At 41.3% G+C, this 14,732-nt stretch overlaps 2 protein-coding genes across 2 annotated transcripts; both read right to left on the bottom strand.

The window, feature by feature from the left end:
* Positions 1 to 4,872: 4,872 nt before the first annotated feature.
* Positions 4,873 to 7,947, bottom strand: lrit2 (leucine-rich repeat, immunoglobulin-like and transmembrane domains 2). Its single transcript, XM_028604230.1, has 3 exons — positions 7,838 to 7,947; positions 6,804 to 7,594; positions 4,873 to 5,687 (listed from the first exon to the last, which is right to left on the bottom strand). The coding sequence occupies exons 1-3, from the start codon at positions 7,945 to 7,947 to the stop codon at positions 4,873 to 4,875; spliced, it is 1,716 nt and encodes a 571-aa protein (XP_028460031.1).
* A 2,594-nt stretch (positions 7,948 to 10,541) lies between these two features.
* lrit1a (leucine-rich repeat, immunoglobulin-like and transmembrane domains 1a) lies at positions 10,542 to 14,343 on the bottom strand. Its single transcript, XM_028603920.1, has 4 exons — positions 14,016 to 14,343; positions 13,093 to 13,553; positions 12,001 to 12,306; positions 10,542 to 11,676 (listed from the first exon to the last, which is right to left on the bottom strand). Exons 1-4 carry the CDS (start codon positions 14,135 to 14,137, stop codon positions 10,610 to 10,612), a joined length of 1,956 nt encoding a protein of 651 aa, XP_028459721.1. The 5' UTR covers positions 14,138 to 14,343; the 3' UTR covers positions 10,542 to 10,609.
* Positions 14,344 to 14,732: the final 389 nt, after the last annotated feature.

Genomic DNA, 14,732 nt, shown 5'->3' with positions numbered 1-14,732 from the left:
TTTATCTGTTTCAATTGGTGTCTTTTGTCAAAAAAACTTTTGCTGTCAAAATACACATTTTACTACCAATAAAAGAACTTAATTTGTAATTTCAACAGTGGTGAAAGAAGCATTCAGCAATACCACACTATGAACATACTCTATTACAAGCACAGATGCGTCAGTAGCAAGTATCAAAAGTACTCATAACTGCATGTTAATTTTATTACATGGTAAATTACATAATTACTGATGTAATTATTGAATCAGTACTACAAGATGAAGCTGATCTGCTTTACTTTTAGTTTAATTTATTTATTTATTTATCATCTTTTGTATAATGATCAAATGCTACATCAAATATTAATCTGGAAATATCTACAGCTGTGGACTTCAGTAAAAAAAAAATAAGTAAAATATAAGTTCCTCAAAATTGTACTTAAGTACAGTAGTTGACTATATTGTACTTAGCTACTTTCCATTGGGCAACTGAATTTCAATTTTAGATCAATATGCAATTGGATTATTGACAGTAGATACATTTTACCTTTTGAAACTTATTTTAGATTTTAACTTACTCAGTTGACAGTGACAGTGTGGCCTATCTGGTCACAGCCAGCTACAACTGTCCAGGGTTACAACATACTGAGTCCAGAAGGCTCAGATCATTAGACTGTAGTCTTGAATGCTCTGTGAAACACACAGAGACAGCTGTGTGACAGCTTAAGACCAACACCTCCTTAATGAGCCTGCGAATGTACTCTAATGCCTCCTTCTGGAGACAGAAGGAGAAGCTGTGGAACCACAGCTCTTGGTTGAAAGATAAAGAGGGTGTAAAACAAGGTTTGAGATCACTGTTCCCAAATCCTCAATATTGTGAACTTTAGAGCAATATTAAGAACAAAGCAGCAGAATCAAACACTGAATAATAGTAATGTAGAACAACACAAATATGCATATGATGGGAGTTAGAATAAGATGTGTATTACATTTGCTGTTGTTTTTAGTAAAACATCACCAGATGTTCTGAAAATATGTAATATATCATCCTGATACAAGCCCCTTTTGCTCCTCTTAGCTGCAATATCAATGTGAGCACTACCAATTATGAAGTTACACTAAACCACTCACTGGGTATTTGTGTAGACATCAGTGGCAAACATGCACATTATTTCAAAATTACATAAAACATGAAATTTGCAGATTACCCTCTCTAATCCAAGGACCAACTTGTTCATCTTTGTACAATATTGCATCATTGGCTGAAAACCAAAAGTCCATCTGCCCTGATTTAGTTTGGAATGACAAGATGTGTGTGAATGGCATTGGACTTTCTGCAGCCTCTGCTGGCACATTTCACATGTTATGATGACGCAGAGCAGACTCTGGGGATTATTTATTTTTTATTTGACAAAGTAAAAACTGCCTCCTGAACCCAGTCATATTATACATACAAATGTGTGATGTGATCCCAACAATTCTTCAGGAACAAAATCCAAATTTTAACAAGTTTTCAGTGTTGCAAGCTGTTTATACTAAAAAAAATCAAATGAGGGAATATGAGGAGCAGCAGCCCAAACGACCATGCATTATGCCATGTAAGAGGCAGCTGGGATTACTGAGGATTACAGAGTTAAAAGTTGCAAAGAGCATTGATGCTTTAGAATGAAAGACACAGGGTTCAAAAACCCCGGGATGTGTTTGAAGCAACAGAGGTGTTAAAAGGTAAATTAAATATTTGCTTTTATGGATAAGAAAACTAAGAAAGACTGTATACTACATCATTAATTTATCTTTGAATTTTACTGCCAAGGAGATTAGCAGATTTTATGTAGCGTAGTGTTTAAATAGTATGCTGCTTCATGCAGCATTATGTAAGAGAAAATAAGATATGTCCAAATAAAGATGAAATTCATGTGTGATCTGTGCTGAAATAGCTGAAATTGAGTTGATGAATGAACTCCCATTGTCTTGTGTCATACAGAGTGCATAAGGATTACAACAAAAAGCAGCATCAATCCCAGACCCGCAAATCATATGAACACGACGGAACAGGCAAGAAAGCAGATGTGTCTGTGCTCCAGAAAATGAGACCTGCCAATCTCCGCCAGTCTTTTTAAAACCCTGATCTTAAGTCAATAGAAGCGGGCCCCAGCAGAGATGAACTGCTTGCATCACAGGAGATGGATGGAGGAGGGGGCTTGTGTGATCTGATCATAAAGTGACTGCAGGAGGGGATATTGGAGAGGATGCCAGTGTTTGGGTATTATGTCAAATGAACAATGCTATTGGCCGAGGCATATCCGAGATGCCATCTGTCTGTGTTGGTCGCCACAGATCATGTGAGACGCATTGGCTGCCATGTGTTGTGTTCGCAGAAGTGGGAGACGTGGAAACGTGACGTACATGTGCAGTGACGCAGAGAGGATTAAACACATGTTAATGAAACTTTACAGTTACAGTTCGTATAGAAATATGACTTCATCAAATGACTTCAGTCACTTCAGTGGTAACTAACTGTGATTATCAAATTCAGTCCTTGCAAGTCCCTGCAAACAGACATACTATATGCTATAGGTTTTTTTAAGCCTTTAAAGGACAGGTTCACAATTTTTCAAGTCTGTCTTAAATTAGTCTGGATCAACAAAAGTACATTTCCAGGATAAAGCCTGACTATGGTGTCGTTCTCAAAGTCCCTTTGTTACGGGAAACAACAACAAACTTCGAGCTACAAAGCTACACACTGAAAATGGCAGGTTTTGAAGAAAATTTGCATCATGCAATAAGGCAGGCCTGCTTGGTTCTTTTGGTGAATGATTGTAAAGATAAACAAATAATACGTTTACGGCATTTAAAATCTAACTAGGACATTTTGGGACAGATTGTTGGGATTGCTGTGAAAGAAATACACATGGTAATAGAGATCAACAGTGATCGCCCACTTTTTTAACAGCTCTGGTGTTTTTTCCATTCAATATCTTCATTGACGTTTCATTAAATGCTTGAGTTTTAAGCCTGGAACCAAGCCAACCAGCAGAGAAAGGGCCATCTGATTGTCCCATCTGAGCTTTTATTTTCTCAAAGGCAGAGCAGAATACCCAGAGCTTGGTTTAACACATATTGCCAATTCTAGCCACTGGGGGACCATAGGCAGGCTGGGGCAACTCATATTAATGTTAAGAAAACCTCAAAAAGTGAAATTTTCATGCCATGGGACCTTTAAAGCAACACTATGTAACTTTTCCCGCTTCGGTCCCCCTACAGGGTGTCTCATTGGAACTACAGCTCGCGCTAAAAGTTACATAGTGTTGCTTTAAATCAATTGCCAGGTGCCCATATGAAACTGGTTTTACTTACTGTAAGCATTCCTCTTGTTCATACTGGCCATTAAGAGACCTCTTTCTAATGTATTTTCAGTGTAAATGATCCATCCATCTTCGCCCGCTTATCCGGTGTCGGGTCGCGGGGGGAGCAGCTCCAGCAGGGGACCCCAGTGTAAATGATGAAGAACAAAATCCACAGTCCTCATTCTGTGCAAAAATGTATGTTAATATGAGGCTTTAACATCCTGAATTAGTCAAATCAAGTGGCTATCTTCCAAAGTTACAATCATCCTATGAAATACTTGTGTTTCCCCTGACAGTGTTTCCTTGCTGGGCTACAGTGGAGGGATAGTAACAAAAAGAGAGCATTTTGTACTAAAAACACTGTCACATACTATCCACTGACTAACTCAACTGCTGAGCCTCATTCAAGTTTTAAATAAAGTTTGGAATGCATTTTTGTAACAAAAACTGTGGATTTTGTCCCCCATCATCAAATTGGAAAAAAGATTCACATAAAATGCACAGTTTAATTATTAACTATTTAACTATTTAATTCAAAGCCAATTTTAGTGTTACCTTTTTACTATGAACTACATAAAAGACAGTTTGACGTTTTGTGACTCATAATGTTGCTTCAAAAGAACTATGCCAAAGGCAAATGTCATGTGTGTATGACTGTACACCCCCCCACACACACACACACACACATACACACACACACACACACAAATGCACAATTCCATTTTAAATGAAAAGCTGTAATGACAGATTTTATATTGTCTATTTACCCAAATCCACTGATAGATGATATGTGTCTTCTTGCTCTTTCAAAGAGCAATAAAATAACTCAACACATATTAGTAACATACTGTATACTAGTTTAAAATACTAGTTTTTAAATTCATTTAAATAAATCTCTTGACACAATCACTTAAATATTTCACATAATCACCATCTGGTTTAAGATATGTTCTTGTTGTTCCAGATGCAGTATTATGTTACAGTACAAATATGTCAACTGAATTGACAATGTTGAGCCAAAAAGAAATTAGTCTGATAAATACATAAATACATAAAACAACATTAAATTGCTAACAAAGAATTACATAAAGATAAAGTATAAACTTACTACTGAAAGACTTGTTAAAAAATATACTCGTCAGGAGCAATTGTGAGCAGTCCTACATTTAAATCAATCACAAAGGCTTCACATAAAGCAGCAGTTAAGAATGAGTGATAATTGACATTTAAACATATCATGATAACAAGACAAACATAATTTCAGACAGGAAAATAAACTGCAAACAGTGGTGCAAATCCTTGAATTACACTCTTGACAGAATGGTCACATGGTCATTCATATCTTTGCATCAAACTCCCCGGCCTAGAACAGAGGAAGAGATGAGATTAAAAACAAGGCAGACAACATGATTATTCTTCTGAATATTGTACTCAAGTGAGTACTAAAATTTTCTATTGTATTTTACAAAAAGAACTGATAATAGATGAGACACTGGTCTATTATAAGGTCAGTTTCATGTTTTCCCTTGTTGGTTTCACAAATAATTTAATATAGTTCAGCTGTTTGTCTGCTGTGGTCGGCTTTGCCTTTATGTTGTCTGTCCTCTGACCTCCTCCTCACCTTCCTGTCTTCACTGGAATCTTTATTAACTAGGCCCTCGTCGCTGGCAGCCTGCAGGCTGTCGAAGGTGCCCTGCCTCTCCCGCTCTACCCGGGGGGAGCTTCTTTCCCTCTTCCAGGACTCCATGATACCCTCCAGGCAGGCAAACTTAGTGTCAGTGGTGCAGGCAAATATACCTATAGGCACAGCAAGTACCATGGCTAAAACTATCACCACTATATGAATCAGCTTCTCCCTCTGTTCCATCTCAGTAATGTCACTTCCAGTTACAAACACAATGCACTGGCCAGGACGCGGTATCTGGTTCTTAAGGGTTACACAGATTTCATATTTGGTAGCAGGCATCAGATCAGAGACGGAGTAAGAGTGAATCCCAGGGCCGATGTAGACCATTTCTTTCTTATCAGTACCTACATTGCCAAAGTGGATTGTGAACCACGTTTCAGCTGGGCGGTCCAAGGCAGCGTACCACTCAATGGTGATACCACGTACTGTCTGTTTGGCGATGCGGATGTCAATGTAGACGTTTTCACTACTGGCAGCAGGTGGTGGAGCCGGGTTGCCAGGGAGGAGCGATGACTGGGAGCCTTCAGGAGATTGGACGTCCAGGAGGATGCTGACAGAGGAGTTTCCAATGAAGTTGACAGCAGTGCAGGTGTAGACACCACGGTCAGCTGCATGAAGGAAGGGGATCACCAGGAGAGATCTGATGGTGTCTTCGCCCACTCTTTCCTGAGACTCTAAGAGGAAAACAGGGATATCCAATGTTATTTAAAAAGACATGCAAGCTTAGACAATAAAAGTCAGTATGGGAAAACTCATTAATTATCTTAAGATATTTCCACACATCAGAAGTTGCAAACAAATTAGTCAGGTATCTTTTTCCTCAGAATATAATCTGAGGTGGAAAAAGAAGTCAATGAATTAAGACACTTCCCACTGCCCATTAAAAAGAAAGTCTGACCCCTACACACACACAGGGACACAATTTTTTTTGGCACAGACATATACAAGACATCAACAGCTTTAAGATAGATACAAATTATAGGGCTGAAAGCAACAATTATTTTCATTATCAATTTATAAGCCAATTATTTTCTTTAATCACTAAAATAGTCAGAAAATAAAAAAAACGCCGCATGTCACAATTTGTGTAAATCTGAGATGATGTGAACAAATTGCTTTTTCTGAGCAACAGTCCAGAACCTAAAGATATTCAATATATTGTAAAATAAGACAAAGAAAAAAAAATTCTCTCTTGGCTCCCTGACTAGATGCTCACAATTTCCAGTAGTTACAATGTATAAACCCTTTTTAAAGGATGCCTTATTATTGTAGTGTTTTATTCATTGATTTGATGGCTACTTTTATTTCTATTATGAAAATGTGTGACATGGTACAAATCCGTTTAAAAGTATTTTTACTTGTTTTTACTCTAACTTAGAGACAGCTACTCTACCCACCTCTCGTTTCTGTCCAAAATGATGAGATAGATGGAGTGGTGGTACAGTAGCAGGACACAGACGCAGCAGCCTGGTTGCTATAAATTTGTTTATGATTACTTGCAGTCATGATCTGCAGTAAGGTTAACTCTAAAGGTTAAGTCAACTTAGTTACACAGCAGCCCTACACGGCTGATATTAGGTAGCCTAGTACACTATAATCTCCAACACTCTTAGTCAACACTGATGGTGTTGTGCAGATTGACAGAATCAGTGGTGATTATTTCGCGGTGGTCCAATATCCAGATTTAGCCCATAGGTCTGCGATTAAAATGTGTTTAAGTATCTAATTTACCACAAGATATCACTCGAGCTAGGCGTGTGGATGACTTATCGTGGATATCACACTCTTACCATGAAATCCTCTGATTATCTTCAGGCCATATGTCCACCACACTGCGGGGTCTGGCCTGGCCTTGGCGAGGCAGCGCAGGGTGATGTTTGCGCCCTGAGGCAAGCTGAGGTTGGAGAAAGGGGTGGTGATGATGGGCTTTACGCACGCCTGCAGCTCTACCTCATGGAAGAACTTGCCCGCCTTAAAGTCCGGCCCTGAGCAGGTCAAGTAGGAGTTCATCAGTATAATCGGGGGGCGCAGGGACCTGATGAATTCCACGAAGCCCTTCAGGCGGCAGTCGCAGAGCCACGCGTTGTCGTGGAGCGCCAAGACGACGTTCGGCCCGAAAGCGGTTGCGTCTCGCTCCTCCGTGCTCTGTCGTTTTTGGTAGAGAGGCCAGTTTATGAAGACTTCCTTCGATATGACCGTAAGCCGATTGAATGATAAGTCTAAGTAAGTCAGACCTGGCAAAAATTTTAACGCATGCTCCGGCAGTACGTCCAGCTGGTTGTGCTTCAGGTCCAGGATCTTGAGGGCTGGCGCGTCCTCGAACGCTGTCCATGGTACTGAACGGAGCTTGTTTCCTTGCAGACGGAGCTCTGTTAAGTTCCCCAAACCCTCCAGAGCCTTTGAGTTTATCACTGTGATATCATTAAAGTTCAACCACAAGTTCTCCAAGGCGGGCGTGTTTGAGAATGCCCCTCTGGGTATTTCAGTGAAGTGAGATTTTTCTATTCTTATTTTGGTCATATCACCTGGAAGGTTGTCTGGTATGGCCCCGAACGCGTACTCCTCCATACATATGAGCGACCTATGATTATAGGGAAGAGTTTAAATAAACATTTGTTTACTGTGCAGCCTGATGCTTTATAAAAACAACATACTAGGACCACACATTAGAGATACAGACTTCAATCTAGCCCCAAGCTGTTTAACTTTTATAAACAATGTACTTTTCACATAGGCCTATGTGTACACCGTCACCCACTGACACAGTTAGATTAAAAATAGTTCTGCCTTGGTGAAGCTCGAACTACATGAAATCAGGTCTTACCTTCCATGACGGTCTTCTACACAGCTGCACCCGCTTAAACATTGAGAATACGTTTCATACGCCTGGATGTTGAGCAAAGCTATAACTAGCAGGTAACAAATTATGTCCATAGTCCGCGGAAATTCCTAAAATTGAAGGCTACATTCGTGCTCAAGACATGTCGAGTGCGTCAGACGAGAGAAGCCTATTACGCTTAATCCCTGACGTACGGCGTAGCCTACTGAACAAGTGGCATCTAATTATTGGTAGAGTCATGATTAACATGGACAGTGTCAGAAGGCCTGATACCTGGTCTGGTACCACTTTCTGATTAGTCAACCTTTGTGTGTAACTTAACCAAACATTTACTAAGGCTTTAATATGCCATTAATTACAACAAGTTTTTTGGTTGCCAGTTTGTGAACAATCCCTCTGACTGGTATTTACCCTTCCTATTTGGTAATGAAGCAGTTATAATGGTTGGCAATACATAGTTGCGTTTTACTCTCTAATCTAATCTTCAAGTTAACACTTAATAAATCAGTTTTGGTCTAGATTCTCTGCATGTTTTTTCCATAAAATAACTGGTAGAGGGTCTTAAAGAGCTAAAAAGAAAAATGTCCTGCTGGAAAATCTGGAGGAATTTTGTACAAACTGGCAACCCAAATGTTGTTCTTACCATTGCTTATAACTGATTTATAAAACATTAGTAAATTATTTATTAACATTAATAAATCCATTATAACTTGCAAACTTTTTTCATAAACAGTGATTAAGTCTTAGACCACCTGAGACAGACACTGAGTTGGCTAATTGTGAACTCATTCCTGTAAATAACTTTGATCAACTACTATCAAACCAGCCACATTAAGAGTATAAAAAGGTTATAATTAGGGCTGTCAATCGATTAAAAAAAATTAACTAATTAATTGCACAATTTGCTGTAATTAATCGCGATTAATCGCTTTTTTAAATTGAGACTGAAGCTTATAATAATGGATATTTAAATGCTAAATCACTTAACTTTGCAAATATGAAGAAAAACCAAACAAGGAAAGGTTCTGCTAAGTTCAGAATGTTTAATGTCTTTCAGAACAACAGCAGCAACAATTTGGCTTAGTCCTGCTGAAGGCTGCTGGAAACGGCTAGAAACTGTCTGACTTGAGAGCAGATTTTTGTCACCGTCCCCGGCTGCTGTCGCCTGCTCTCGTCTACTTTACAGGCGAGGCGCAGTTCATCTCCAACGAGCCAAGAGTTCAGTCGGCGGCAGGGCAGTCGGGACTCACCCGGAAATGGCGAGCGGAATGAGGTGACTAGTCTCTCAAAATCTGACGAAAATCTTCTAAACTGACCTTTTTTGAGCTGAAATGAAGACAGATTCAGCAACTGCACGGCCTATTTCTCGCTTAAAATGTTTTCAGAAACATGTTTCAGTGAACTATTTTAGTACAATATGAGATCGTATTCTGAACGGCCGCCATGGATTTCCGGAGAAAACAAACCCATGTGACGCGTTCGTCCAATCAGCTGCCGGTTTTCATTACTTGGGCAACAATACAGAGTAGCGCCGCCTGCTGTTATGTAGACGTATTACGTTTCTCAGCCGCTACATGAAGTAAACAAACACAGCTGCATTCATTTCGTTAATTTTTTTTAACGAGTTAAATATTAAAAAATTAACGCAAAAATGAATGCAAAAATTAACGCGTTCATTTTGACAGCCCTAGTTATAATCTGTGTTACTCTTTTAAAATTGCAGGCTGAAAACCCCAAATTGATCAACATGGTGAAGTGAAAGTACAGATATAAGAACACACAGTACTTCTAACTGGATATGTATATATAAAAGTTTATTCAACTATTTTCAAATAATATTGGAATGAATAGATCTACATTTAATGGGGTCGCTAATGATGCCTCTAGGTGGCACGAAACAGGTACATAAAGATATTTCAGTATGTGTCTCATTGCTTGGAATAGAAATCATCCAACATTTAATTTTGCATCATTTCCACTCTATTTACATTGTGTCATAGTTCAGTCCTTTCTGTACTTCTCTCCAGCTCCAGCTTTTCTCCATACACCAGAGTGTTGAACCATGCCTATGTGTATATCTTCTCTGAGAACATATGACAGATATATACAGAGGCACAGACTTAACTGTATATGTAAGTGTACATCATCCATAAAGTATATACAAATCATACACATGCATATAGGATATAGACAATGGAGTATTGACCGTTGCGTTTTCTTTAAGTCTGATCAGGTTGCAGAGGTTTCTTCGCTGGGACATGCAAGTGAGATTAAATATAGTTTACAATAATTGTTATGCTCTTTCAGCATTTGACATGTTATATCTTCCAGGCTTAGTGTATATATCTGGGAAAAACAAGTTAATTAAAATGTTAAATATTCCTCTAAACTGATATTTCCATTATAGTGCAGCGTGCAAAAGTCCTTTGATAGAAATTGGATCTTTGTGGCGGTGGAGTTGGTGCCATGATCCAGCGAGGAGGGACAGGTGGGGGGGAATCCCATGGTGTGGGCGTACGGGAGCGCGTGGGAGGGGGACTGACGTCAGGATGTTGCTTAGGGTGAGAGTACGGGCAGTGATGAGGATATGAATGAGGATGGGGGTGGGGGTGGGGGGTGGGGGTGGGGGTGGGGATGGGGGTGGGGGTGAGGATGGGGATGTGAATGTGAATCGGTATTAGGGGTCGGACTGGGACGTGGATGTGGGTGAGAGCGAGGAAGATGGCGTGGAGCAGAAGCCGGAGCTGGAGCATGACGTCAGCAGAAGTACTCGTTAGGCTGTCCCTCTATCTTAGTTGTGGCCTCAGAGTCCAGGCTGGAGCGGGCCGACAGCAGCCTGTTGGATTCCTCTGGGTTCAGTCTGTTCAAATACTCGCCCTCGAGCCCTTTGGCCTTCGTGCCAGGCGACAGTGTTTCAAAGGTCACATATGAATCTTGGATGTCCTTTGATTTCTTTCCCCAGTACTTCTGAATGCGTCTCTTCAGAGCCCCACAGCACACGATGACAGTGAGTGGGACTGCGATGATACAGGCCACTGTAATCACAATCACATTAATCAGCCTCTGGGTCCCAGTGGCACTGGCTGCTTCATCAGTGGAAAATATGACACACTGCTCCTTCTTGGGGATCAGGCCCCTCACACACACACAGGCAATGTACTTGGTCCTGGGCACCAGCCCATCGATGGTTACACGGTTCTGCCCCGCCCCAACATTTATCTTCCTCATGTCCCTCTCTCCAAAAACAGCATACAGCACACTAAATGCGGTTGTGTTCTTGGCCTTAGGGGCTCTCCAGTTTAAATAAATTGTATTGTCTGTGTCCCCCACCACCTTTACAGAGCGGACCACCCTGTCCGGGTCCTGCTGCAGCGACGACGTGTTGGCTGCCAGATTGCTTAGATTAGTCTTCTCCAGATCCAACAGTGCATCTGCGTTGGAAGAGGTGGCAGGCCCTGGGGTGGCTCTGTCAGCCAGACTGTCACTGGCTAGTCCAGGATCAGGACTAAAACCAGGTGGTAGGCCTGGATCTAGGGCAGGCAAAGATGAAGGGGTGGAGGTTGGAACCACATATCTTGCCACCAGTTTCTCCTGGTAGGCAGCTTTTCCCATCGAGTTGGGTTTCTTGACTTTGGCTTTCTTGTCGTTGCTGGTTTGGTTCCCCTCTGGTTTTGGTGAGTTAGAGACAACGAGAGAAATGACAGCTTCAGCGTTCCCCGCATAGTTAGTGGCCTTGCAGATGTATTTCCCTGAATCCCGATAGGACACAGCTGGGACACTGAGGATGGACCAGGTGATTCCCTCCTTTGAGGTTTCCTGCTGGACTATGGCGGCAGAGAGAGGAGAATATGGACGTTACACAATGGTTACAAAAGGAAAACATACAAAAAATAAAATAAAATATGTGGCATCTGAGAAATATCCCCTTTCATTAATGACAAGCAGGTGATTATGCAATGTTGCAATGATCATCAACAGTGTTGCATAGTTCACTGTTGTAGCCACATCTGTCAGTCAGACTTAAAACCTGACTATCTCCACTGGTAGCTTTCTGTTTAATTAACAGCAGCACACAGTGCAGAGTAAAGCATCTTATCTCAGACACTACACAGAGAAAGACCCTGACATTTAAAGACCTGCTGACTCACCTCTTCCATTAAGGAGTCGCCCATCCACCTTGCGCCATGTCAGGTCTGGGATTGGGACTCCAATGGTCCCACAGCGGAGCAGCACATTGTTCCCAACAGCGCTCCGGACTCGTGCCACAGCTGTGTGGATACGTGGGAGCTGACAGCGGCGCAGTTCTGCATCACTGAACAAGACGCCTGACACGCTCTCCGGAGCTGAACACCGGAGCCTTGTGTCAATGAATGCCACTGAAAGAGTCGGAGACTTCTGGAACTGGATCAGGTCATAGAGCCGACAGTCACACACCCAGGGGTTGTCATGGAGACCTGAGGGTGAGGGTACAAGTGAGGCTACAGGAGTAAGATGAGCGTCCAGCTGTGTGCAAAGTGATAGACCAGCCTGCAGATGGCTGGTGTGGATGTTAATCCTGTAAGAGGATTAACATTTAATTCATAAACTACATCATGACCATGACCACGGCAATGAAGATGAAGATGAAAATGATGATGATGATGATGATGATGATGATGATGATGGTCAAGTGATGAAGGTCAGGTTTAGCTGCCATTTCACCCCCGTCCTTGACAAAAGCATCAGCCTTTAGAGCTGGCCTCGGAACAGCTGACCTCTGTTCTGAGTATGAGAATGGGTTAAACACAGAAGATAAGCAAGGGTAAAATGAACTTTTTTTTTCGCAGATAGATAGATAGATAGATAGATAGATAGATAGATAGATGGATAGATAGATAGATATTATAAGTGTTTATAAATGTACAGTATTAGTCTGCAATTATAACTTCTTAGATCTACCTGATGTGTAGATATGGTCTATACATGTTAAATAAGGTGCATTAAAACAAAAGGTTTGGTCTTTGGTTTTCCAAAGCACAAAGTGGCATTTTTTTTAATTAAATACTACCATCCATCCGCTACTGTATATTAAATATGTGTTGCTTAGCAACTGTTTTGTCCCGCCGCTGTTCAAGAATGTTGCTTTGAGCTAAATTAATTAACACACTTTCCATTGACGCACAGAGTTTAACAGCGCGCTTTTGCTATTTTGAATTGAGGCAGACATAAACCATGAGTTAAGGTTTGGTTAAAGTCCTTACCAAGTATCATTTTGGAGCTTTCTGGCCCTTGCACTGGTTTCGCCGCCAGCCAGGTGGACAGCACCTCTGCCGGCAGGGTCAGCAGGCTGTTGCTGGACAGATCCAGGTAGGTGAGGTTCTTGATGTAAGTGGTGGCCTCCGCTGGCAGCGAGCTGAGCTGGTTGTTGTGCAAATCGAGAAGTCTGAGACTTGGCATATCCATGAGACATTCCCAGGGAAAGGCGGTGAGGGCATTCCCGTCCAGACGAAGTTCTTCCAGGTTAAGCAGTCCCCGGAAACTGTCCGGGCTCAAAGCAGACAGCGTGTTGAAAGACATCCACAGGAATTCCAGACTGGAGAGGTAGTTGAAGGCTTCGCTTGGTATCCGCTGGATGGCTGTCTTCTCAATCCGCAGCTTGGACGTGTCAACAGGAAACCCGACAGGCACAAGAGATATCTCGGGATCATTGCAAATGACGCTCCTAAAAGGGAGACATCATAGGTGGATTTCTGTTTTACCTCCAAATCATCCTTCACAAATTACGCATTTAAGGAAAGATTTTTCAAAGTAAATATTAAAAAAGATTATGATTAAAAATTAGCATTACAGTCCAAGATTACGGTTTTGAAGAGGATACAAAAAATACTGGTGTGGCTAATAATTCTGAAAACAAATACTGATGTCCCAATCTATCCTAACTCACATACAAAGCATACATGAGGAGGTTGAAAGTGCCTTTGAAAGATAATCCTGCATTAAATAAAATTGGACCGACATGCACTCCCTAAATTATCTTTTGTAGGCTACACGTGTTTACCTATACTGTCCTCATTTGAGGACTCGACCTGACCGTCTGAAAAGATGCGTCTGTGCGCACAAACCAGAGCACATTATAGTGTGTTTCTTGATATAAAATATTTTTTATTTTGAACATCTTGCTTACCTGGCCTTTGATCCATCACTCAGGTTGTGGTAAAAACAGCTGCACTGCGACGGGCAGGAGCTCACTGGGGAGAGAAATTCACCTGTGGCCACGTAGAGCCCCATGAGCAGGACGAGGAACATTTTGGCCCAGTTTTACACATACGCAGCTTGCCTACATGCGCCCAGTTTAAGTCAAACAGACTTGCTTTTTTCTCTCATTTACAGGAATATCATCCGCATGGCTTTGTCCCACCGCTTCGCTGTCCCATAGTGATCCGACTGATATGAGTCCCGAGATAAAAAGGATAGTCAAGGATTAACGAAAGGACTGGCGTTCTTTTCATTTGGATGCGTATTGCATCCCGGAATCCGATAGGCTGCGCAGAGACGTCCCTATTTATTATCACAGAAAAACACTTCCGAAATGGTCATAATCCACTGATGTTTGGATTTTTCTATCCCTCAAATGTAGCTTGTTCATTTGAGCTCTGTCGTGACAGTTAATCTGTAAGTGGACAGCACATGTTTTACCACAAGGTGGCCCCTATAACTTGTGGCTCCTACCTTGGGGCCTTTGCACTCAATAGCTCTAAAAAAAAGTAATGTGCCATCCTTATTTTATTTGAAGAACTTTTATATTTGTATCACAGAAAAACTAATATCACTGTAGTTGGAAAGCAGATACAAAGACTTTGACTTAAACTAAACAGTAATAGACAAATCCCGTTTTTCATGC

This window comes from Perca flavescens, chromosome 17, assembly GCF_004354835.1.
Source record: "Perca flavescens isolate YP-PL-M2 chromosome 17, PFLA_1.0, whole genome shotgun sequence".
Classification (NCBI taxonomy): Eukaryota; Metazoa; Chordata; class Actinopteri; order Perciformes; family Percidae; genus Perca; species Perca flavescens.
Note: the sequence above shows the minus strand (reverse complement) of the source record. Positions and strands in the feature narration are given on the sequence as shown.

What these genes read in the sequence shown, in the direction of transcription:
- lrit2 (XM_028604230.1), bottom strand. Translation starts at nt 7,947, where the DNA reads ATGGACATAATTTGTTACCTGCTAGTTATAGCTTTGCTCAACATCCAG. An exon ending in GTAGAAGACCGTCATGGAAG is followed by an intron (nt 7,595 to 7,837) that starts GTAAGACCTGAT and finishes CTATAATCATAG; the next exon opens with GTCGCTCATATGTATGGAGG. An exon ending in GATAATCAGAGGATTTCATG is followed by an intron (nt 5,688 to 6,803) that starts GTAAGAGTGTGA and finishes TTTTCCTCTTAG; the next exon opens with AGTCTCAGGAAAGAGTGGGC.
- lrit1a (XM_028603920.1), bottom strand. Translation starts at nt 14,137, where the DNA reads ATGTTCCTCGTCCTGCTCATGGGGCTCTACGTGGCCACAGGTGAATTT. An exon ending in AGTGATGGATCAAAGGCCAG is followed by an intron (nt 13,554 to 14,015) that starts GTAAGCAAGATG and finishes TCTCCCTTTTAG; the next exon opens with GAGCGTCATTTGCAATGATC. An exon ending in GCGACTCCTTAATGGAAGAG is followed by an intron (nt 11,677 to 12,000) that starts GTGAGTCAGCAG and finishes CTGCCGCCATAG; the next exon opens with TCCAGCAGGAAACCTCAAAG.